Source organism: Aquarana catesbeiana, linkage group LG10, assembly GCF_042186555.1.
Source record: "Aquarana catesbeiana isolate 2022-GZ linkage group LG10, ASM4218655v1, whole genome shotgun sequence".
Lineage (NCBI taxonomy): Eukaryota > Metazoa > Chordata > Amphibia > Anura > Ranidae > Aquarana > Aquarana catesbeiana.
The window spans coordinates 10,315,470-10,338,797 of record NC_133333.1 but is presented as its reverse complement, the minus strand read 5'-3'; the positions used below and the strand labels follow the sequence as shown (position 1 = coordinate 10,338,797).

Genomic DNA, 23,328 nt, shown 5'->3' with positions numbered 1-23,328 from the left:
GGACCTGCTTTCAAGGGGGTCTTCCACCTCTCTGGAAATGTAAACCCATTTGAAGGGAATAAAAGCCCATTGACGAAGGCCTCAAAATGGTTGGCAAAAACAGTTGGCTATGATATTAACCATTTAATGGTCACCATCGGCATCTTAGATGACTAGATGGATATTCTTTAAAACTTTCAAGGTTGATTCTAGACATGTGCATTGCCAAAATTTTTTTTTTTGTTTTCGTTTCATTTGTTTTTTTTTTTTTTGTTTATCGGATCATTTGTTATGATTGCCATTCATTATTTTGATAACTCGTAACTTCGGATGCATTCAAATTCGTAACGTTACATTTGTATAAATGCGGTATTCGTTATTTCGATAATTCGTAACGTCGGATGTGTTTCTTTCTGATTTTCGAATTTTTGTTTTTTCGAATTTTCATTCTTTTAGAAAATTTGTTTTGGAAAAAATTAAGCAAACAGTCTTTCATTCATTCGGATGCTTCCGAATGAACGAATATGCTGAATTTTGCCGAAAAACTAATTCGCAACGAAACAAATTGCACATGTCTAGTTGATTCTCATTTTCTACATTTTTTTAATTTTTTTTTTACATAAATCAGTATATTGCTTATTTAAGTACCAATTTGGTAAAAAAAAAAATTTAAAAATGTTGCTTTTTTTTTTTAAATATTCTTGTCCAAGAAAATTAGAATTTAAATATAAATGTCACTAGAAAAATCAAGTGCAATTAAAGATAACATTTGCAAATATTGGTAATGTGATAATTTCCCTGAGTATAATAAAAATAAACAAAGTATATTTTTATCTCTAGTTTTTGTAGACCTTGTCTATTTTTTTTTTTTTGCTTGAAAAGGACACTAAAACTTTTTGAAAATTTGCAAATGACAGTAAAGGTGAAAATGTGTTGATAGCATTCTGATAAATGGATAGTTTGTAATGTAATTGTAATAAAAACAATTACATGGATCTAACGGGGTTCTGCTGTTAAAATCCCCCCCCAAAAAAAAAAAGTTCCAAAGTCAGATTTGTTAAGCTATACCCCCTTTTGCAGCACAATATCTGTTAGCTTATTATTTATTATTACATTGTAATTCTTTAATTTTTTTTTTTTTTTGGGGGGGGGGGGGGGGGTAAAAATATATTTAGAATTATAGCTAGCTTATGAATACATTATATTTACCGGTATTACCGTAATTGTAACTTTAAGCCAAATTATTATTTTTTTTTAATTGCTTCTCAATCCATGGGTCTGATTATTGCACTTTGGGTTTTCCACTCATTGCTCAAGCTTAGCAGATTATTCAACAAAAGAGAGAAGTGGACATGTGGATGGTTTACCGCACAGATTGAGAAGCTCTGCACTGACATCTTCCTCCTCTTGCCTATGTGGCAGATTTTTTTTCTTTGCTTGAGTCTCGCGTTAATTATGTGGTATGCTCAACATTGTAAGGTAGGTGCTAATAGTTTCACGGAAACCAGTGTATACACCATGTGTTTGATTGATAGTAGTAATAAATTCTGCCTTGATAACACCATCTATATAAAATACCATGGACTTCAGGCTCCACCAGCTGGAGGTACTATGTTCTTCCACCAGTAGAAGGACATATCTACTATGGGACTAAAAAAATGAGCCCTGATCTGTGTGGTTCCTATGAGGAAGCTGCTGGATGGCCGCGGGTTGATGAGGTCACGCGTCTCTTTTTCAACAAAAGTTTGATCTGCAATGAAGAAGAGCCACAAAGTCACAAATGTAGTAGAAGAAAGAACATAACGTAAAGTGCTTAGATCAAAACAGGTCCTCTCAAAAATACAAAACTGGAGCACTTTCAAAGTCTACCTGTCAGCTCCTTTATACACTATATTGTCAAACACATTGGGACGCCTGCCTTTACACCCACAGGAACTTTAATGGCATCCCAGTCTTAGTCCGTAGGGTTCAATATTGAGTTGGCCCACCCTTTGCAGCTATAACAGCTTCAACTCTTCTGGGAAGGCCGTCCACAAGGTTTAGGAGTGTGTCTATGGGAATGTTTGACCATTCTTCCCGGAGCGCATTTGTGAGGTCAGGCACTGATGTTGGACAAGAAGGCCTGGTCTCCACTCTAATGAGTCCCAAAGGTGTTCTGTCAGGTTGAGGTCAGGACTTTGTGCTGGCCAATCAAGTTCCACCACCACAAACTCACTCATCCATGTCCTTATGAACCTTGCTTTGTGCACTGGGGCACAGTCATGTTGGAACAGGAAGAGGCCATCCCCAAACTGTTCCCACAACGTAACAGCGCTACCACCTTCTCCACTCCATAGCTCCAGACATGGGTCTCAGGCTTCCAATGCCTCCACAAGACACAATCCACAGGAGAAAAAGTAGGCACCTGGATGGGTCAACAAAATCCAATCTTCCTGTATTAAATCACGTGAATAGATAATCCGTCCAGTGCTTTGAAACGGAAAGTTGCCCAATTGGGCACAGCATTTTCTGGTGGCCATTTTGGGAGAGAGAACCCTTTAAATAAGGTAACCCACATCACTTTGGGGGATTGATTGGTCAGGGATAGGAACCCACTTGTGAAGGACAGTACTTAACATAGGGAGAGGTTCCAGGTGAGCAGGGAAGGTTCAGGGAGCGCTCCCTCAACACTACATTCACTCAAGTGACCGGTATAGGAGTGTGGAGCCGTCCTTCAGGAACATATCTTGTCAAAGGCAGATTATTCAATGAGGTGTTGTATTAAGCTCCAAAGACTTGCTTATCAGTTGTACTAAAAAACCTACTCAAGATCAATATTAAATAGCTCCATGCACCATATGCCATGTGCGAAGGATTCCTCTCAAAATGGCTACCCAACTTAGGCCCCACCTAAAACTGCAAACTCTTCCCTTACTGTAGATGTTAACCTTTTAAATTGACTGCTTAGCTGGTGTATGTAAGCCAACCACAGGCTCTACATGAATAGACCACAGACAAGGACAGACTAGGTCAGGGGGCAGTTGCCTCCTGGGCCACTCTGATGCCCTGTAAAAAGGCAGCACAGCTTCCACCGCAGACTTGTCTAAAGGTTCCTGGTGAAGAGGAGTAAAAAGTCCCCAAATTATCACCGGTGTCCTACCAAGGGCAGAATGAGGACAGAGCACAGGCCGCCCCCTGACATGGGTGATGTACACCGTGTCTGAAAAGAGGCCAGCTCTGCGCCCCACTGGAGGCTCTCCTCTCCAGCCAGCCCCGACCAAGCCGCCCTGGCTCCCCCCCTGCAGCCCCTGGCCATCCCCTGCTCGCCAGGTCAGGAACCCAGAATCGGTGCACCAGGCGCTGTCCAGCCCAACCCACCCAGAGAGCAAAGGGTACCTGGAGTGGAGCTTCAGTCTGAGATGGGGACCGTTAGGAGGCAGGGAAGAGTGGAAGGGGGGGCCGAGTTGATACACCATGGGCCTCTGGGTTGTAACTGCCCCCTGGGCTAAAAGTTGCCAGTCAGCCACAGATCACTTGTTACAGTATATTCAATAAATTTCTTCCTTCCTTCCTTCCTTCCTTCCTTCCTTCCTTCCTTCCTTCCTTCCTTCCTTCCTTCCTTCCTTCCTTCCTTCCTTCCTTCCTTCCTTCCTTCCTTCCTTCCTTCCTTCCTTCCTTCCTTCCTTCCTTCCTTCCTTCCTTCCTTCCTTCCTTCCTTCCTCAGTAAGCCTAGCAGAAGAGTGTCTTCTTTGCCCAAGTCCACTCACAGCAATGTACTTACTTGTTCTGATGATTCCCCCGGAGGTACCAGATGAGCCGGTTGGTCATTCTCCAAATTGCGCACACTCGGATCGCCGCCATGGAAGAGCAAGCGCTGGATTAGGTACTCAGTGGAAGGGTTAGGAGGCAACGCAGCAGCCATGTGCAACGCCGTATTTCCATGAGCCTACAAGTATGGAAAAAGGAGACACAATGCAGTCAGTTGCAGAAGAGACAGACAGGGTTTTATGTAAAGCCAAACCCCACCACACTAGTAGTCTGACTCACCTTCATGTTGATGAACATGGCCAGGTCAATGTGGGGCATCTGAAGGAAGAATTTCACAAGAGGGATGTTCCCGGCCTGGACGGATAGGTGGAGCACCGTTTTGTTGCTTTTAATTTCCTGTTCAAGAACTATATTTAATTTTTAGCTTCACCAGCACCTCAAAGGAGGACCTCCATAGAGGGCCATTATACTTCCAAAGAGAATGTTAAATCACAAAAGTTGCAAGGAAACTGCAAGCAAGTCGCAAGCAAGTTGCGCGACTTTGGGGTCGCAACAGTGTGAACCGAACCTTTACGGGATCCTTTCACATGTTCTGCATTGGCCCCCTTCTTAATGTCTTGGGCCCCCCCCATGAAGGTGGAGTGCCAGGGCCTGGTTGCAAGTATGACCTTTGTGACCCTGGTAGTTCCACCACTGATAATACACTAATTGCATCTGTGAAACACACCATCAACCGGTAATTTTTAGGTAAGCAAAGGTGAAGTGCCAGGGCCCAGTTGCAAGTATGACCTTTGTGGCCCTGGTAGTTCCGCCACTGATAATACGCTAATTGCATCTGTTAAAACACACCAACAACCAGTAATATTTAGGTAAGCAAAGGTGGAGTGCCAGGGCCCGGTTGCAAGTATGACCTTTGTGGCCCTGGTAGTTCCGCCACTGATAATATGCTAATTGCATCTGTTAAAACACACCAACAACCGGTAATATTTAGGTAAGCAAAGGTGGAGTGCCAGGGCCCGGTTGCAAGTATGACCTTTGTGGCCCTGGTAGTTCCACCACTGAAAATACGCTAATTGCATCTGTGAAACACATCAACAACCGGTAATATTTAGGTAAGCAGTGAATTGTACCTGACTGGTGAGGTTGGCCCCCATCTGGAGCAGGAGCTGGACACATAACATGGTTTCTCGGTCTTGCTGCTGGACGATGGAAGTGTTTTGGCTGTTTTTGCTCTTGAATGCATTATTCTGAGCTATCACAGCACAATGAAGTGGAGTCAGACCTGGAAGAACAGAAAACATACAAAGTTACCTCTAAAATTTCATTACAGGTCAAGTGGAACACCAGTCAAATTTTTTTTTTAGGTGGACGGTGGAAGGTTTAGTTTTTTTAGTTTTTTGTTGTTGCTGTTTTTGTCTCTCTACTTCCTGTACTGGTAATTACACTGTAATAAGAAAGTGTCAGGAGTTGTAACCCTTCCCCAGCCCATCCATACAATGTTATGGCTGGGGTTAAAGTTCACCTCTTGCCATGTTCCTTTTTTAGATACCCTATTTCGTCCAACTAAGAAAAGCGAATGATTGCTGACTGACCAGCAGAGATGAGCACCTACATCCCTTGCCAATATTAGAGAGTCAACATAGAAGGATAAGTCTCTTGCTTAAATGTTGGATTAAATACAGACCCGGACTGGGACAAACATAGGCCCATTCATTTTAGACTGAGCAGCCCCTTCCCATGGAGCCCAGTGGCAGAACGCCAGAGCCCGGTGTCAAATGCGACCTTTGCAACCCTGGTAGTTCCGCCACTGGTGCCAGTAGTTTTTTATTTTTATTATTTTTTTACCGTTTTATTTTATTTATTATATTTGTTGTATAATTTTTTTCTTATTTTTTACATTTTTGGGGGGCCTTGTTGGGGGCTTTGTTGAGATGTCAGGGGCCTAAACAGACCCCTGACATCTCACCTTTGAGACAGAGACAGGAGATTGGGGACACAGCCCTCAATCTCCATCTCGGCAACAAAGAATGAATGGACAGGAACAGCTCTGTACAGAGGCTTCCTGTTCATTCACAAACTGAAGCCTCAGTTATAAATGGACAAAGTCAGTGATTGGTACCGATCACTGACTGTCTATTCAGACAAGGAAGGGGCCACTAAATAATACACTTACCAACACCTGTGGCGGCCTGTCAATAAAGAGGCACCACCCCCCTAATCCATGCGCCCGGCCCCTAATTTACATGCAGGGTGCCGGACGCATGGATTTCAATTTTTATTTTGGAAGCACATAATTAGAGCCCGAGGCTCTAATTGGCTTAAAAAAAGGATGGTCTTGGGGCGCAGAGCAATGCACCCTATGCCCATCCAGTTGTGTGACAAGAGCAAATTAATATTCACTATTGCCTTCCTGATTCTCCTCCCTGTCATTAAGGAAGCGGGGCTTAAGACCCGACTGGCCTGGAGGAGAAGCAACCATATTGGCCGCCAAGGAGGAAGCCGTCGAGGAGGAGACGCGGGGAGGGGAGCCGACGAGGAGGAGACGCAGGAAATAGCTGAAGCTGCCCGCAAACAAGATGGGGTAAGTGCGGGGCTGGTGGGCTTGCCACCTCCTCAAAAATGGAGCACCAGCCGGCACTGACCAACATCATCCCTGCTCTCCATCAGGACAGATCCTCCGCAGCGCTGCCGGGTTCCTCCTCCTCTGCCCCCCCGTCTGCTGCGGGGGGATCTGCCAGGATGGAGATTGGAGAATGGGTCAATCAATATGTCATGAGAGGACGGGGTGCCAGGGGAGAACACATGGGAGAAGGGACAGGAGCCCATGGGTAGCAGAAAGAAGATGAATAGGCAGGGGTGGTATGTAGAGGAACCGATCCGCCCATTCCTCCCCTGCTGCAGCCGAATGCCTACAAAAGGGAGAGGAGGAGAAGCAGACATTCAGCGGCGGCAGGAGGGAAATGGAAGGTTCGGTACCTCTAAATGTCGTTCCCACCGCCCCTCCTAACCAGCCCACCGGTGTGCCCTATACCCAGTCTGGGCCTGATTAAATATGACCAGCCAATGGGCAACCACATTTTAGGAATCAATAACATTGCTTGACTCACCATCGTAATTTCTGGCTTCTACGTCAAGGTTCTTCTGATGCGAAAGAGCCAGGAAAACCTAAAACAAAATGTCCATGAAACAGAGGGAATAAAAGAGATTCATTTTCTGTATTAAGCAAAAAACCCGGTTGATCCTGCTGCTCTCTATCTCTCCCTTCTGTCCCCAATTCAGCTAGGGAGTCCCACATGTGGGTGTATCATAGACCCCCAGCTTATCCAGTGCAGTTTCGGTGCATAGATGATGAAATGCCCAGTCTTCTATATACAGGAACTTGGGAATTCACCACTGAACCTCACCTTAGAAGCAGGGCAAAGGTGCAAACAGTACCGGTCCCCAATATGCCCAGGAGTTAAAATGCTTGAGAAAAGAGTGTAGGTTTGAAGGACCCTGATATTCATCTGGAACTTAGAAGCTTATGACCACCATATACTCTATATCGGCAAAAGTATTGGGACACCTGCCTTTACACACATATGAACCTTAATCCTAGTCTTGATCTGTAGGGTTCAATATTGGAGTTGGCCACCCTTTGCAGCTATAATCATTTGGTGGAGGGGGGATTATTTTGTGGGGGAGGTTTTTCAGGGGTTGGGCTTGGCCCCTTAGTTCCAGTGATGGGAAGTCTTAAGGTGTCAGCATACACATTTTGGACAATTTCATGTTCCCCATTTTTTTTGGGAACAGTTTGGAGATGGCCCCTTCCTGTTCCAACATGGCTGCACACCGGTGTACAAAGCATCAGGTTGAGGTCAGGACTCTGTGTAGGCCAGTCAAGTTCCTCCACCCAAAACTCCATCATCCTTGTCTTTATGGACCTTGCTTTGTGCACTGGTGTGCAGTCATGTTAGAACAGGAAGGGTCCATTCCCACAAAGTTGGGAGCATGACATTGTCCAAAATATCTTGGTATGCTGACACCTTAAAAGTTCTCTTCACTGGAACTAAGGGGCCAAGCCCAACCCCTGAAATACGCCCCCCCACACCATAATCCCCCCTCCACCAAATGATTTGGACCAGTGCAAAAAGTAAGGTCCATAAAGATATGGTTGAGCAAGTTTGGGGTGGAGGAACTTGACTGGCCTGCATAGAGTCCTGACCTCAATCCTAGGGAACACCTTTGGGATGAACGAGAGCGGAGACTGTGAGCCAGACCTTCTCCTCCAACATCAGTGCCTGACCTCACAAATGCACTTCTGGAAAATGGTCAAACATTCCCATAGACACCCTCCTAAACCTTGTGGACGGCCTTCCCAGAAGAGTTGAAGCTGTTATAGCTGCAAAGGTTGGGCCAACTCAATATTGAACCCTACGGGCTTAAGACTGGCCATACATTATACAATTGTCTTGTACAACTTTTCTTTAGATTTACCAAAACCATATAACATGAGGTCAAACCTAAACACTTTCAATTTGTAAGCAATCAGGCAGGCCCTTGCTCTTCATAGTTGAAGGTAAATCTTTTTTTTTTGTAGAACTTGTCTACAGAAGTTCTCCCTTGAACTTACTCTGAGGACCTCAAAAAAGCCGTAGGTTCCAGCGACATGTAGGGCTGTCTGCCCCTTGCAGTCCGCAGCACTGACGTCAGCACCCAGCATGATCAGGTCATAGACGATCTCAGGCTGGTTGGCTGCAACGGCCACCAGGAGCGGAGTCTGGACAGAGGAAAAATAGAAAAAGTCAGACAAGGCTTCCCTCCATTTTTTTGCACTGAAGAGTGCAAAATCTGGTGCAACCGTGCTTCGAAACCAATTAGCTTCTAACTTCAGTTTGTTCAATTAAGCTTTGAGAAGACAACCTGGAAGCTGATTGGTTTCTATGCACGGTTGCACCAGATTTTGTACTCACCAGTTTGAGTTAGGGCTGCAACTAACGATTATTTTCATAATCGATTAGTTGGCCGATTATTGTTTCGATTAATCGATTAATCGGTTAATAACCTTAAAAAAAAAAGTGTGGTATATAATTTTAGTTAATATGTAAAGTTTTAAAAAAAGGCAATTTATTCTTAAATATCTCTATGCAGTGGTAAATATAAATAACCAACTATATGGTAAGGGAGCAAAATATCTAATCCACTCTGAGAATAACAGACAGAAGAGATATACTGTATATACTATTAGTAGAGAGATATACTGTACATACTATTAAAGGGTGAATCTGATAAATATCATCAGACTCAGAGATCAAATGTCTTCCTTCAAAAAAAATTTCATTTTAAGAACGTTCATTCAATTTTCTAATCGTTAGTGGGGTCAAATCGACATTCATTTTCAACCACAGTGATGGGAAAGTTTGGAAATAGAAAACTTCTTGGTCAAAGGAATTTTCAGACAGTGGATGTGGTTTTTGTTCAGAAATTACATTCATTTTAATAACAGAATGTTAATAACAAGTGAAAATTTCAAACAACGTTCTTTCATTCAGCGAATGTACAAAGATTTTTTGTCTGAATATTCTCGTCTGAAAATTGATCGGTGTGGCCAGCATAAGGCTCGCTACACACATATGCAGTTTGCTTTTGATCTGTTTCTGCAGTGCTTTTTGCTGTGCGTTTTGATTTTTGCACACGTGATTTTGCGGCGATTTGCGTTTTTTGCATTTTTTTTAGGCCATTTTGTTGTTGGGCAGATTAAAAAACACAAATTGCTGCAAAAACACATTAAATGCTTTTCTGCAGCTTCTCAATTGAAGTATATTGAACCAAAAAAGCACAGTTTTTGCGTTAAAAAAAAGTCCCTGACCCTTTCCAAATACGCAGCGGCTGAAAAAAGCATAGATGTGAACGTGTCCAATGGGAAACCATGTAAATGAACTGTAGTGCGCTTCTGCAAAAAAGCACCAAAAAACACATAGATGTGAACCAGGTCTAAGACGTTTAGTAACATAATGGGGGTTAAAAAAACTAAAATTAGCCCTTTATAGTACAAAAAATCAAGCAGATATTCACTACTGTAAGGGGTTCATTTTTTACTGTAGAACTGTGAAAGTAACATCTACAGTAGCAATTATTTGCTCTTTTTGTACTATAAAGGGCTCTTTTTTTTTTTTTTTTCCCCCCATTATGTTACTGGCCGATTAATCGATTATGAAAATAGTAATCGATTAATTTCATAATCGATTAGTTGTCGATTAATCGATTAGTTGTTTCAGCCCTAGTTTGAGTAAATCAACTCCATAGAGTGACCGGAAGGTCCACTTGCGGCCCGCTGCCGTCATTAGGTTTGAAGTGGAATACCGTTGGTATGGCGGCAGATAGCGGACGGTCCTCTTTCAGGATAAAAGTGGTCTCCGCGGTGGATTCGCCACAAGATCACTTTTATCGGGGGGCGGGAGAGGGGCCCCCCTCCTTGGTAGCGGCGGGGACAATCGGGTCCTTTCCTGCTCTGAGGCTGGATGCCGAGTGAGGGAAAGACGGCTCCATACCATTGGATGAAGGAAGGGAAGTCAAACATCACTTCCACCAATGGTCTCAAAGGGGAAATAGTTTTTTATGCAAAAAAAAAAAAAAGACATTTATTTATTTTTTTAATCTATTGCATTTTAGTGTAAATATGAGATGTGAGGTCTTTTTGACCCCCCAGATCTCACATTGAAGAGGACCTGTCGTGCTTTTTTTTCTATTACAATGGATGCTTACAAGTGACCCAATTTTTTTTTTTTTTTAAAGGAAAGTGTTAAAATAAAAAAATAAGACGTACAATAAATAAGAAAAAAAAAAAAATTTAAAGCGCCCCGTCCTGATGAGCTTGCGCGCAGAAGCGAACGCTTACGTAAGTCGCGCCCGCATATGAAAACGGTGTTCAAACCACACATGTGAGGTATCGCCGCGATCGTGAGAGCGAGAGCAATAATTCTAGCCCTAGACCTCCTCTGTAACTCAAAACTGGTAACCTGTAGAATTTTTTAAACAATGGAGAATTTTAAGGGGTCAAAGTTTGTCGCCACGAGCAAGGCGCAATTTTGAAGCGCGACATGTTGGGTATCAATTTACCCGGCGTAACATTATCGTTCACACTATTAAAAAAAAAAAAAGGGGCTTTACTTTACTATTTTTTAATTAAAAAAAGTGTATTTTTTTCCGAAAAAATTTGCACTTGTAAGACCGCTGCGCAAATACGGTGTGATGTAAAGTATTGCAATGACCGCCATTTTATTCTCTTGGGTGTCTGAGAAAAAAAATATAATGTTTGGGGGTTCTAAGAAATTTTCTAGCAAAAAAAAAAACAAAAAATGATTTTAACTCGTAAACTACCAAATCTGAAAAATAGGCGCGGTCCTTAACTAGTTTATAGAAGGGAAGGTCATTCCATCGTATTTTCAGACATAATTATTGGACTCGTACCTTCCCATTATGCTCCTTCACGTCCAGCTGGCCATACTGCAGGTAGCGCTCAGCTGCAGCGTAAGCCAGGCTCCGCATGCCTCTCGCAGCATAGAGGTGCAGGATCCTGTAATCAAGGAAAAGAGAGAAGCAATCAGTAAGACGGGGGAAAGGGCAGTGCAAAAGCACCATGTGAAGACCCAGAGAACGAGCTTCCTCCATGGCTTTAGCCAGGGTCAGATATCCATCGCTTGGACCTCAGGGCTGGGCCAAGGGTTAGGCAGAAAAAGCGTCCGCCTTGGGTGTCTCAACACGAATGGGGCTCAAAAGGGGTAGAATGGGGTGGGGTGGGGTGGGGTGGGAGTCACACTTTTTTGACTTGGGTCCTAAGGAACCTTGTCTCAGATCTGCTGAAGCCTGTAGGTACTTCTCTCTAGGCCTGCAGTACCCAATGGTTGATCCAGCTTGGACTATAACCCTCTGGGCGCTAGACATGGGCGCTCCATTTCATTCTGAATCGAAATTCGGACACAATTTTTGTTGTTCGGAGATTCGGATCCATCCAAACTTCCGAAATGACAATAGTAACAAATATAAATGACTCCGAAATAACGGAACAAAAAATGTTGTCCGAATAAACACATGATCCGAATTCGAAATGAACTCGTAAATTAAATTGAATTCGAAATGCGATCATATTTCTGACTATTGCTGATTTCCTTCAAAAACTGTTTTGCATTCGAATATAGCCGTCTTCTGCATTCAGCATTTCGAACAGAATAGAATGGAATAAAACAATAGAATAGAATAAAATAGAACATAAAAGAATAGAAAATAGTAGAATAGAAAAAAATAGAATACAATAGAATAAAAACTGCATAGCCATCTTTCCCGAAAGTTACATTTCAAATAAAATAGAATAAAATAGAAAAAATATGGTAGTCTTCCGAAATTTGAATTTTGAAAAGAATAGAATAGAATAAAATGGAAAAGAAAAGGACAGAAAAGAAAAGAATAGAAAAGAAAAGAATAGAACAGAAAAAAATAGACTACAATAGAACTCTAATACAATAGAGTAAAATAGAAAGAATATAGCTGTCTTCCAAAATTCAAATTTAAAAAAGAATAAAAAAAGAATAGAAAATAAAAGAATAGTATAGACTAGAATAAATACTGTATACCCATCTTCCAAAAGTCGCATTTTGAAAATAATAGGATAGAATAGAATAAAATAGAATAGAATAGAAAAGAAAAGAAAAGAAAAGAACAGAAAAAAAAATTGAATAGCAAAGAATATTAATAGAACAGAATAAAATAGAAAGAATATAGCTGTCTTCCAAAATTCAATTTTAAAAAAAGAATAAAAAAGAATAGAAAATAAACCAATAGAATAGAAAATAAAGGAATAGAAAGTAGACTACAACAGAATTCTAATATAATAGAGTAAATTAGAAAGAATATAGCTGTCTTCCAAAATTCAAATTTAAAAAAAGAATAAAAAAGAATATAAAATAAATGAATAGAATAGAAAATAAAGGTATAGCATGGAATGGGATAGAAAGAATATAGCATTCTTCCATAATTCAAAGACTGTTTGTATTAGAATTCAAATTTCAAACAGAATAGAACAGAGTAAAACAATAGAATAGAATAGAATAGAATAGAATAGAAAATAAAAGAATTGAATAGAATAGAATAAATACTGTATAGTTATCCTCGGAAATTCGAATTTTGAAAAGAATAGAATAGAAAAGAATGGGATAGAATAGAATAAACAGAATAGAATGGAAAATAAAAGAATTGAATAGAATAGAATAAAATAAATACTGTATAGCCATCTTCCGAAATTCGCATTTTGAAAAGAATACAATAGAAAATAATAGGATAGAATAGAATAAAATAGAATAGAAAAGAAAAGAACAGAAAAAAAATCGAATAGCATAGAATATTAATAGAACAGAATAAAATAGAAAGAATACAGCTGTCTTCCAAAATTCAAATTGAAAAAAGAATAAAAAAAGAATAGAAAATAAATGAATAGAATAGAATAGAAAATAAAGTAATAGAATGGAATGGAATAGAAAGAATATAGCAGTCTTCCGTAATTCAAAGTTTGTATAGAATTCCCATTTCAAACATAATAGAATAGAGTGAAACAATAGAATAGAATAGAAAATAAAGAATAGTAAAGAATTGAATAGAATAGACTAGAATAAATACCGTACAGCCATCTTCCAAAATTCAAATTTTGAAAAGAGTAGAATAGAAAAGAATAGGATAGAATAAAATAGAATAGAATATAAAAGAAAAGAACAGAAAAGAAAATAGAAATATAAGAAAAAAAAAATTCTGTATAGCCATCTTCCGAAATTCAAATTTTGAAAAGAATAGAATAGAATAGAAAAGAATAGAAAAGAACAGAAAATAATTGAATAGCATAGAATATTAATAAAACATAATAAAATAGAAAGACTATGGCTGTCTTCCAAAATTCTAAATTTCAAAAAGAATAGAATAGAATAAAACAAGGTGGAGTGGAAGATAAAAGAATATAATTGAATAGAATAGACAATAATATAATAGATTAGAATAGAATATAAAGACTATAGCAGTCTTCCAAAATTCGAATTTCAAAAAGAACAGAATAGAATAAAACAGAATAGAATAGAAAAAAATGGAAAATAAAAGAATAGAATAGAAAATAAAGGAAAAGTATATACAAAAATAGAACATAATATAAGGAATAGAATAGAATTGAAAAGAAAAAAAAATAGAATAGATTAGATTAGTATAGAATAAAACAGAAATAATGAGGACGTCTTTCGAATAGAAGAGAACCAGCTATTCTTCACCATAAATATTTTTGGATTGATTAAATATTTTCAGTTCAAATTCTATTAGAATTCAATTTGAATACTTTCAATCCATTGAAAAATTTGGCTGAAAACGAATAAAACGGAGCGTAGCTAAACTAATTTCATCAGGGGTGCAATGAAATGAAATCGGGTTAATTGAAGAATCGATCCGACACAAAACCAAACAGATGTTGTGATTCTGCACATGTCTGCTGAGCACTCACGTGTCTCCATCTCCATCCTGCAGCAGAAGTTGGTCCGGGTTGAGGTTCTGGAGCTGAAGTCTGGCTTTCTCTAGTTCCTGCGGTATTGATTCTGAAACCACACAGCCTGGAACCCGGGCGTAGGCATCTGCTGCCGCAACCGGACACGGGACCGCCGCCAGCCAGGAGGGATCGTGGCCAAAAGCGGTCAAGTAGGAAGCGTGGGCAGAGGAAACAGTCTGGAAAAAAAAAATATTTATTAATATTTGAAATATTTTTCTAAAGCCCTGTTGAGGTTTGGACTAGAGTAGGGGTCTCCAAACTACGGCCTGAGGGCCAGATGTGGCTCTTTGCCAGCCTTTATCTGGCCCTGTCGGGCACAATTCCTCCCACTGATACCAACAATGGGGCACTATATCTTCCACTGATACCAATGATGGGATACTATTCCTCCTACTTATAGGGGGAATACTCCTCTTATTGACCACCAGCCCTGAGGCCATATTTATTCTCACTGATGCTGGGCCCGTGAAATTTTCTGCCCCTGCCGGCCACAATCCGGCCCTCCTAAAGTCTGAAGGACAATAAAGTTGCCCTTTGTTTGAAAAGTTTGGAGACCCCTGGACTAGAGGGTCCTACTTAATGGTTGCTGCAGGAGGTTGGTGGACTGCACACCTCGTCCTGTTGGCTCACCCCCAAGTCTGGCTCCAGACCTTGAGCTTCGGTCCTCCCTATCTCATCCCATCTGCCATCGTGGCTGTACAGAGCACCAGGTCCATAGAGGTCCTCCATCGGGGGGTAGGTATAGTGGGTGGTCGGTCTTTGGAAGACACGGGGCTCATCTTCTTGCTGGACAGGGCTTTGGTGAAGAAATGGAGATGTACTAACAGCACCTAGAAAAATGACGAAGCGTCAGTATCAGAAAAATCAATTATTCAGCCAAATAATCCATGGATCTTAGCCAATCGGCGATAAGAGAAAGAGCGAGGGAGAGAACAGTCAGGAAAAATAAATTATTTTATTATAACAGAAAGAGTGAGAAGGGAGAGTGACCATCAAGGTGAAGGAGGGTGAGCAAGACGTGAGGGAAAGCATATCATCAAGCTGAGGTTCCATCTAATTATATTTGACATTCCCTGGTTCCTCCTTTCCCCCAACAGCAACATAATGAACTTAATTAGGTACAGTATCTCACAAAAGTGAGTACACCCCTCACATCTATGTAAATCTTTTCTTCTAACTTTTCATGTGACAACACTGAAGAAATGACACTTTGCTACAATGTAAAGTAGTGAGTGTACAGCTTGTATAACAGTGTAAATTTGCTGTCCCCTCAAAATAACTCAACACACAGCCATTAATGTCTAAACCGCTGGCAACAAAAGTGAAAATGTCCAAATTGGGCCCAATTAGCCTTTTTCCCTCCCCGGTGTCATGTGACGCGTTAGTGTGTTAAATTTGGTGTTATCGCTCTCACTCTCTCATACTGGTCACTGGAAGTTCAACATGGCACCTCATGGCAAAGAATTCTCAGAGGATCTGAAAAAAAGAATTGTTGCTCTACATAAAGATGGCCTAGGCAAGTGATGGTGAACCTTGATACCCCAGATGTTTTGGAACTACATTTCCCATGATGCCCATGCACTCTACAGTGTAGTTGAGCATCATGGGAAATGTAGTTCCAAAACATCTGGGGTGCCAAGGTTTGCCATCACTGGCCTAGGCTATAAGAAGATTGCCAAGACCCTGAAACTGAGCTGCAGCACGGTGGCCAAGACCATACAGCGGTATAACAGGACAGGTTCCACTCAGAACAGGCCTCGCCATGGTCCACCAAAGAAGTTGAGGTCACGTGTTCAGCGTCATATCCAGAGGTTGTCTTTGGGAAATAGACGTATGAGTGCTGCCAGCATTGCTGCAGAGGTTGTAGGGGGGGAGGTCAGCCTGTCAGTGCTCAGATCATACGCCGCACACGGCATCAAATTGGTCTGCATGACTGTCGTCCCAGAAAGAAGCCTCTTCTAAAGATGATGCACAAGAAAGCCCACAAACAGTTTGCTGAAGACAAGCAAACTAAGGACATGGATTACTGGAAGGACATGGATTATTGATGAGACCAAGATAAACTTATTTGGTTCAGATGGTGACAAGCGTGTGTGGGGGGAAGCAGGTGAGGAGGACAAAGACAAGTGTGTCTTGTCTACAGTCAAGCATGGTGGTGGGAGTGTCATGGTCTGGGGCTGGATGAGTGCTGCCGGCACTGGGGAGCTACAGATCATTGAGGGAACCATGAATGCCAACATGTACTGTGACATACTGAAGCAGAGCATGATCCCCTCCCTTCAGAGACTGGACCGCAGGGCAGTATTCCAACATGATAACAACCCCAAACACACCTCCAAGATGACCACTGCCTTGCTAAAGAAGCTGAGGGTAAAGGTGATGGACTGGCCAAGCATGTCTCCAGACCTAAACCCTATTGATCATCTGTGGGACATCCTCAAACAGAAGGTGGAGGAGCGCAAGGTCTCTAACATCCACCAGCTCTGTGATGTCATCATGGAGGAGGGAAAGAGGACTCCAGTGACAACCTGTGAAGCTCTGGTGACCTCCATGCCCAAGAGGGTTAAGGCAGTGCTGGAAAATAATGGTGGCCACATGAAATATTGACACTTTGGGCCCAATTTGGACATTTTCACTTAGGGGTGTACTCACTTTTGTTGCCAGCGGTTTAGACATTAATGGCTGTGTGTTGAGTTATTTTGAGGGGACAGCAAATTTACACTGTTATACAAGCTGTACACTCACTACTTTACATTGTAGACAAGTGTCATTTCTTCAGTGTTGTCACATGAAAAGATAGAAGAAAAGATTTACAAAAATGTGAGGGGTGTACTTACTTTTGTGAGATACTCTATCTTTCCATTTACATTACATATATATTCGTATATACAGTCACCGGCCACTTTATTAGGTCCCCCTTGCTAGTAGCAGGTTGGACCCCCTTTTGCCTTCATTCTTGGTGGCATAAGGTGGCAACAAGGTGTTGGAAACGTTCCTCAGAGATTTTCCTCCATAGTGACATGATAACAACACGCAGTTGCTGCAGATTTGTCGGCTGCACATCCATGACGCCAATCTCCCCTTCCACCACATCCCAAAGGTGCTCTATTGGATGAGATGTGGTGAGATGTGGAGGACATTGGAGTACAGGGACCTCATTGTCCAGTGGTGAGATGATTGGAGCTTTGTGACATGGTGCATTATCCTGCTGGAAGGAGCCATCAGAAGATGGGGGCACTGTAGTCATAAAGGGATGGACATGGTCAGCAACAATACTCAGGTAGGTAGTGGTGTTAAAGTGATGCCCAGTTGGTACTAAGGGGCCCAAAGTGTGCCAAGAAAATATCCCCCACACCATTACACCCCCACCACCAGCCTGAACCAGTGATATCCCATCCCCCACACCATTACACCCCCACCACCAGCCTGAACCGGTGATAAACCATCCCCCACGCCATTACACCCCCACCACCAGCCTGAACCGGTGATACCCCATCCCCCACACCATGACACCCCCACCACCAGCCTGAACCGGTGATACAAGGCAGGATGGATCCATGACACCAAATTCTGACCCCACCATCTGAATGTTGCAGCTGACTCATCAGACCAGGCAACGTTTTTCCAATCTTCTATTGTCCAATTTTGGTGATCCTGTGCCAGTTGTAGCCTCAGTTTCCTGTTCTTAGCTGACAGGAGTGGCACCCGGTATGGTCTTCTCCTGCTGTAGCCCATCTGCTTCAAAGTTGGATGTGTTGTGTGTTCAGAGATGGTCTTCTGCATACCTTGGTTGTAACGAGTGGTTATTTGAGTTACTGTCGCCTTTCTGTCATCTGGAACCAGTCTGCACATTCTTCTCTGACACCAACAGGGCTTTTTCCTCCACACAACTGCCGCTCACTGGATATTTTCTCTTTTTCCCACCATTCTCTGTAAACCCCGAGAGATGGTTGTGTGAGAAAATCCCAGAAATACTCAGACCAGCCCCATTCTGATGCTCGGTTTGAACTTCAGCAAGTCGTCTTCACCATTTTTAGATGCCTAAATGTATTGAGTTGCTGCCACGTGATTGGCTGATTAGCAATTTGTGTTACCGAGCAATTGAACAGGTGTACCTAAAAAAAGTGGCCAGTGAGTGTATATATATATATCTATATATATATAGATATATATATATACAGGGATTTCTTTTCTCAGAGAATAGGGGCAGGTACTACCCTCTTTTGAGTCTCTCCTTGTCTCCACCCCTTACCCACCTCCAAGCACTGTTCCTGGGTTCCACCTTCTACCCACCCCCCAGTACCGCCCCCTTTTAGCGCATACAGAACCAAGTATGATTTTGTGGTGCTACATAATTTGTATGGAACTCGTTCATGATAACAAGAAAAGTAGTAAAATACGTCCCCTTCAGCCAGAAACAATAGACCCACCAAGCAACAATAGATCATCCCCAGCAACAATGGACCCTCCCTGCAACAAAAGATACTCCCAGCAACAGTAAATCCTCCTCAGCATCAACACCTACCCCCAGAAACAATAAATCCACCCAGAAACAATAAATCCACCCCAGCATCAATACCCCCCCAACAACATACCCAACGGAAATACCAGATTCCCAGCAACAATCAACCCCCCCCCCAACAATAAAGCCTCCCCAGCAACAATAGACCCTTCCTGCAACAATAGATACACCAGCAACAATAAACTATCCCCAGAATCTATAAGCCCCCCCCCCCAGAAACAATGGATCCTCCCAGCAACAATAAATCCACCCCAGCATCAATAACACCCCCAACAACATAACCACTGAAAATACAATATTCCCTGCAGCAATCAACCCCTCCAACAACAATAAAGCCTCTCCAGAAACAATAGACACTTCCTGCAACAATAGATACACCAGCAACAAAAAAACTCTCCCCAGAATCAACACTCTCCCCCCCCCAGAATCAATAGATCCTCACAGCTACAATAAATCCATCCCAGCATCAATAACCCCCCCCCCCCCCAACAACATACCCAACGAAAATACCAGATTTCCAGCAACAAAAAACTCTCCCCAGAATCAATACCCCCCCCCCACCAGAATCATTGGATCCTCCCAGCAACAATAAATCCACCCCAGCATCAATAACACCCCCAACAACATACCCACCGAAAATACCACATTTCCAGCAACAATCAACCCCCCCCACCCTCCAACAACAACAAAGCCTCCCCAGCAACAATAGACCCTTCCTGCAACAATTGATACAACAGCAACAAAAAACTCTCCCCAGAATCAATAATCGCCCCCCCCCCCCCCCGAAACAATGGATCCTCCCAGCAACAATAAATCCACCCTGGCATTAATAACCCCCCCAACAACATACCCACCTGGCAATTCCAGATTCCCAGCAACAATTGCCCCTCCCCCCTAACAGCAATAAAGCCTCCCCAGAAACAATAGGCACTTCCTGCAACAATAGATACCCCAGCAACAATAAACTCTCCCCAGCATCAATAACCCCCAGAAACAATAGATCCCCTCCCCAGCAACAATAATTTCACCCCAGCATCAAATAATTCCCCCCTAAGAATAGATCCTCCCAGCAACAATGAATCCACTCTAGCGACAATAGCCCCCCCACTAACACCAATAGATCTCCCTGCAGCCAGCAACAACTGACCCCCCCAGCCCCCAGCAACAATAGCCCTTCCCCTCCCCCCACAAAAAAAGACCCACCCAGCAACAATAGATCTTCACCAGCAACAGTAGATCCTCCAGCAGCCAGCAGCAATAAGCCTTCCAACACACCCCAACACCCCTTGTCATTACATTCATTCAGTGATGGAGGTGGCAAAACTGCATTTCCCCCACGTTCCTGCTAAAAAAAAAAAAAGCCCTGTACCCATATAATGAGAGAGAGAGAGAGATATCAGAAAGGAAGAGCAGTAGATAATTATGGTAACCCATCTGGGTACTTACCTGAATCCTGATTATATTCAACCAGGGCAGCAGGGATCTTTAAAGAAGACAAATTATAGATTGTCAGCTCACTGAAAACAGCAGAACGTTAGAACAGGACATGAAATGAATAAACTTTATGATTTTTAGGTTTGCTTTCAAAATACAAATAGCAAGTGTGAGCAGCTGCAGCAAACAATGTCGCCTTCTTTCTTTGCTTCTTCAAATGATGGTTTTGGTTGCGCATCTGCAAGTTTCGGATACTTTCTCAGGCCATATCTTATATACTCATCATATATATAATCACCACATCGCAGCATTTCCAGGAAATTGAAACAAAAAATAAAATGCTACTCTTTAGTCAGCCTGGTAGAGCTGCAATAGCGTGGGTTTTGGTTGAGATTTGTAGGGGCTTCCTCCCCCTTAACCACTTCAGCTCTGGAAGGTTTTACCCCCCCCCTTCATGACCTGGTCATTTTTTGCTATTTAGCACTGCGTTACTTTAACTGGTAATTGTCATGCAATACTGTACCCAAATAAAAATATGTCAATTTTTTCCCCCCACACAAATAGAGCTTTCTTTTGATGGTACAGTGCCTTGAAAAAGTATTCATACCCCTTGACATTTTCCACATTTTGTCATGTTACAACTAAAAATGTAAATGTATTTTATTGGGATTTTATGTGATAGACCAACACAAAGTGTCACATATTTGTGAAGTGAAAGGAAAATGATAAATGTTTTTCAAATTTTTTTTATAAATAAATATGTGAAAAGTGTGGGGGGTACATTTGTATGGCGCCCCCCAGAGTCAATACTTTGTAGAACCCCCTTTTGCTGCAATTACAGCTGCAAGTCTTTTTGGGGATGTCTCTACCAGCTTTGCACATCTAGAGGGGGACATTTTTGCCCATTCTTCTTCTCTGCAGAATATCTCAAGCTCTGTCAGATTGGATGGAGAGTGTCTGTGAACAGCAATTTTCAAGTCTTGCCACAGATTTTCAATGTGATTTAGGTCTGGACTGTGACTGGGCCATTCTAACACATGAATATGTAGACACGGCCCTTGGAGTAGATTTCGGTCTCTTTCTCCCAGAAGCCTTCTGGAATCAAATCTGCCAGAAATAAAACTGAAATCCTAATTTGGCTCAGGACTTCCGAAATCATAGAAATCTATCTAAATCTGAATCTAATATCTGATTTTTGAAATCAACTCTATTGGTTATTAAAATCTTTTATTTGGTTGGCTGTAATAAGCATGGCTGTCTTTTTACTTTCTTTAAGAGTTCAGGGAATACAAAAGCTCCACTTCTTACCCCATACTTTATACTGTGAGGACCCTCATTACCCCATACTTTATACTGTGAGGACCCTCCTTACCCCATACTTTATACTGTGAGGACCCTCATTACCCCATACTTTATACTGTGAGGACCCTCCTTACCCCATACTTTATACTGTAAGGACCCTCCTTACCACATACTTTGTACTGTGAGGACCCTCCTTACCCCAAACTTTATACTGTAAGGACCCTCATTACCCCATACTTTATACTGTAAGGACCCTCATTACCCCATACTTTATACTGTAAGGACCCTCCTTACCCCATACTTTATACTGTGAGGACCCTCCTTACCCCATACTTTATACTGTGAGGACCCTCCTTACCCCATACTTTATACTGTGAGGACCCTCCTTACCACATACTTTATACTGTAAGGACCCTCATTACCCCATACTTTATACTGTGAGGACCCTCTTACCCCATATTTTATACTGTAAGGACCCTCCTTACCCCATACTTTATACTGTGAGGACCCTCCTTACCCCATACTTTATATTGTGAGGACCCTCCTTACCCCATACTTTATACTGTAAGGACCTTCCTTACCACATACTTTATACTGTAAGGACCCTCCTTACCCCATACTTTATACTGTGAGGACCCTCCTTACCCCATACTTTACACTGTGAGGACCCTCCTTACCCCATACTTTATACTGTGAGGACCCTCCTTACCCCATACTTTATACTGTGAGGACCCTCCTTACCCCATACTTTATACTGTAAGGACCCTCCTTACCCCATACTTTATACTGTGAGGACCTTCCTTACCCCATACTTTATACTGTGAGGACCTTCCTTATCCCATACTTTATACTGTGAGGACCCTCCTTTCCCCAATACTTTATACTGTGAGGACCCTCCTTACCCCATACTTTATACTGTGAGGACCCTCCTTTCCCCTATACTTTATACTGTGAGGACCCTCCTTACCCCATACTTTATACTGTGAGGACCCTCCTTACCCTATACTTTATACTGTGAGGACTTACTTGGTTGGTGTTGTGCTGTTGGCGCTTCTGTTCAAGCAGTTTCTTCACTGTCTGTGTCGATGAAGGCGAACAGAATGACCTGCAGTCTGGGAGATAACCAGCAGGGGTCAATAATCTCATTGTTTTAGATGTAATACATAGAAACAAAATGTAACAATGTAATAATATAACAAGCCAAATAAAACCATTATCACAACTTGTCACATTTTTTTTTTTTAGGAGGCAATAGGTGCGTTTTAATGACTTAACAAATGTTCTTAATAAGTTACATTGTAATACCTAGAGAGATCGTTTTTTTGTCCAAGAAAAATAGAAAGTATAAGGAAAGGAAAGAAGAGGGGGGGGGGGGGGGGGGGGGGGGGGGGTGGGGGGGGGGGGGGGGGGGGGGGGGGGGGGGGGAGAAGAGAAGAGGTGAGGGGAGGAGAGAAGAGGTGAGGAGAGAAGAGAAGAGGTGAGGGGAGGAGAGGAGAGAAGAGGTGAGGTGAGGAGAGAAGAGAAGAGGTGAGGGGAGGAGAGAAGAGAAGAGGTGAGGAGAGAAGAGGTGAGGGGAGGAGAGGAGAGAAGAGGTGAGGTGAGGAGAGAAGAGAAGAGGTGAGGGGAGGAGAAAAGAGGTGAGGTGAGGAGAGAAGAGGAGAGGGAGGGAGGAGAGAAGAGGTGAGGTGAGGAGAGAAGAGAAGAGGTGAGGTGAAGAGGTGAGGTGAGGAGAAAAGAGGTGAGGTGAGGAGAGAAGAGAAGAGAAGAGGTGAGGTGAGGTGAGGAGAGAAGAGAA

At 42.3% G+C, this 23,328-nt stretch overlaps 1 protein-coding gene across 1 annotated transcript; it reads right to left on the bottom strand.

Annotated features, from left to right (window-relative positions):
• Positions 1-1,126: 1,126 nt before the first annotated feature.
• On the bottom strand, positions 1,127-22,645 carry NFKBID (NFKB inhibitor delta; the record flags this gene model as incomplete). The annotated part of the gene is given in 11 exon segments (XM_073601601.1): positions 1,127-1,729; positions 3,740-3,904; positions 4,006-4,122; positions 4,857-5,008; positions 6,834-6,891; positions 8,339-8,485; positions 11,176-11,281; positions 14,234-14,451; positions 14,906-15,105; positions 20,244-20,280; positions 22,560-22,645. Coding segments are annotated over 11 exon segments (1,355 nt in total), but the record flags the coding sequence as incomplete, so codon positions are not given.
• Positions 22,646-23,328: the final 683 nt, after the last annotated feature.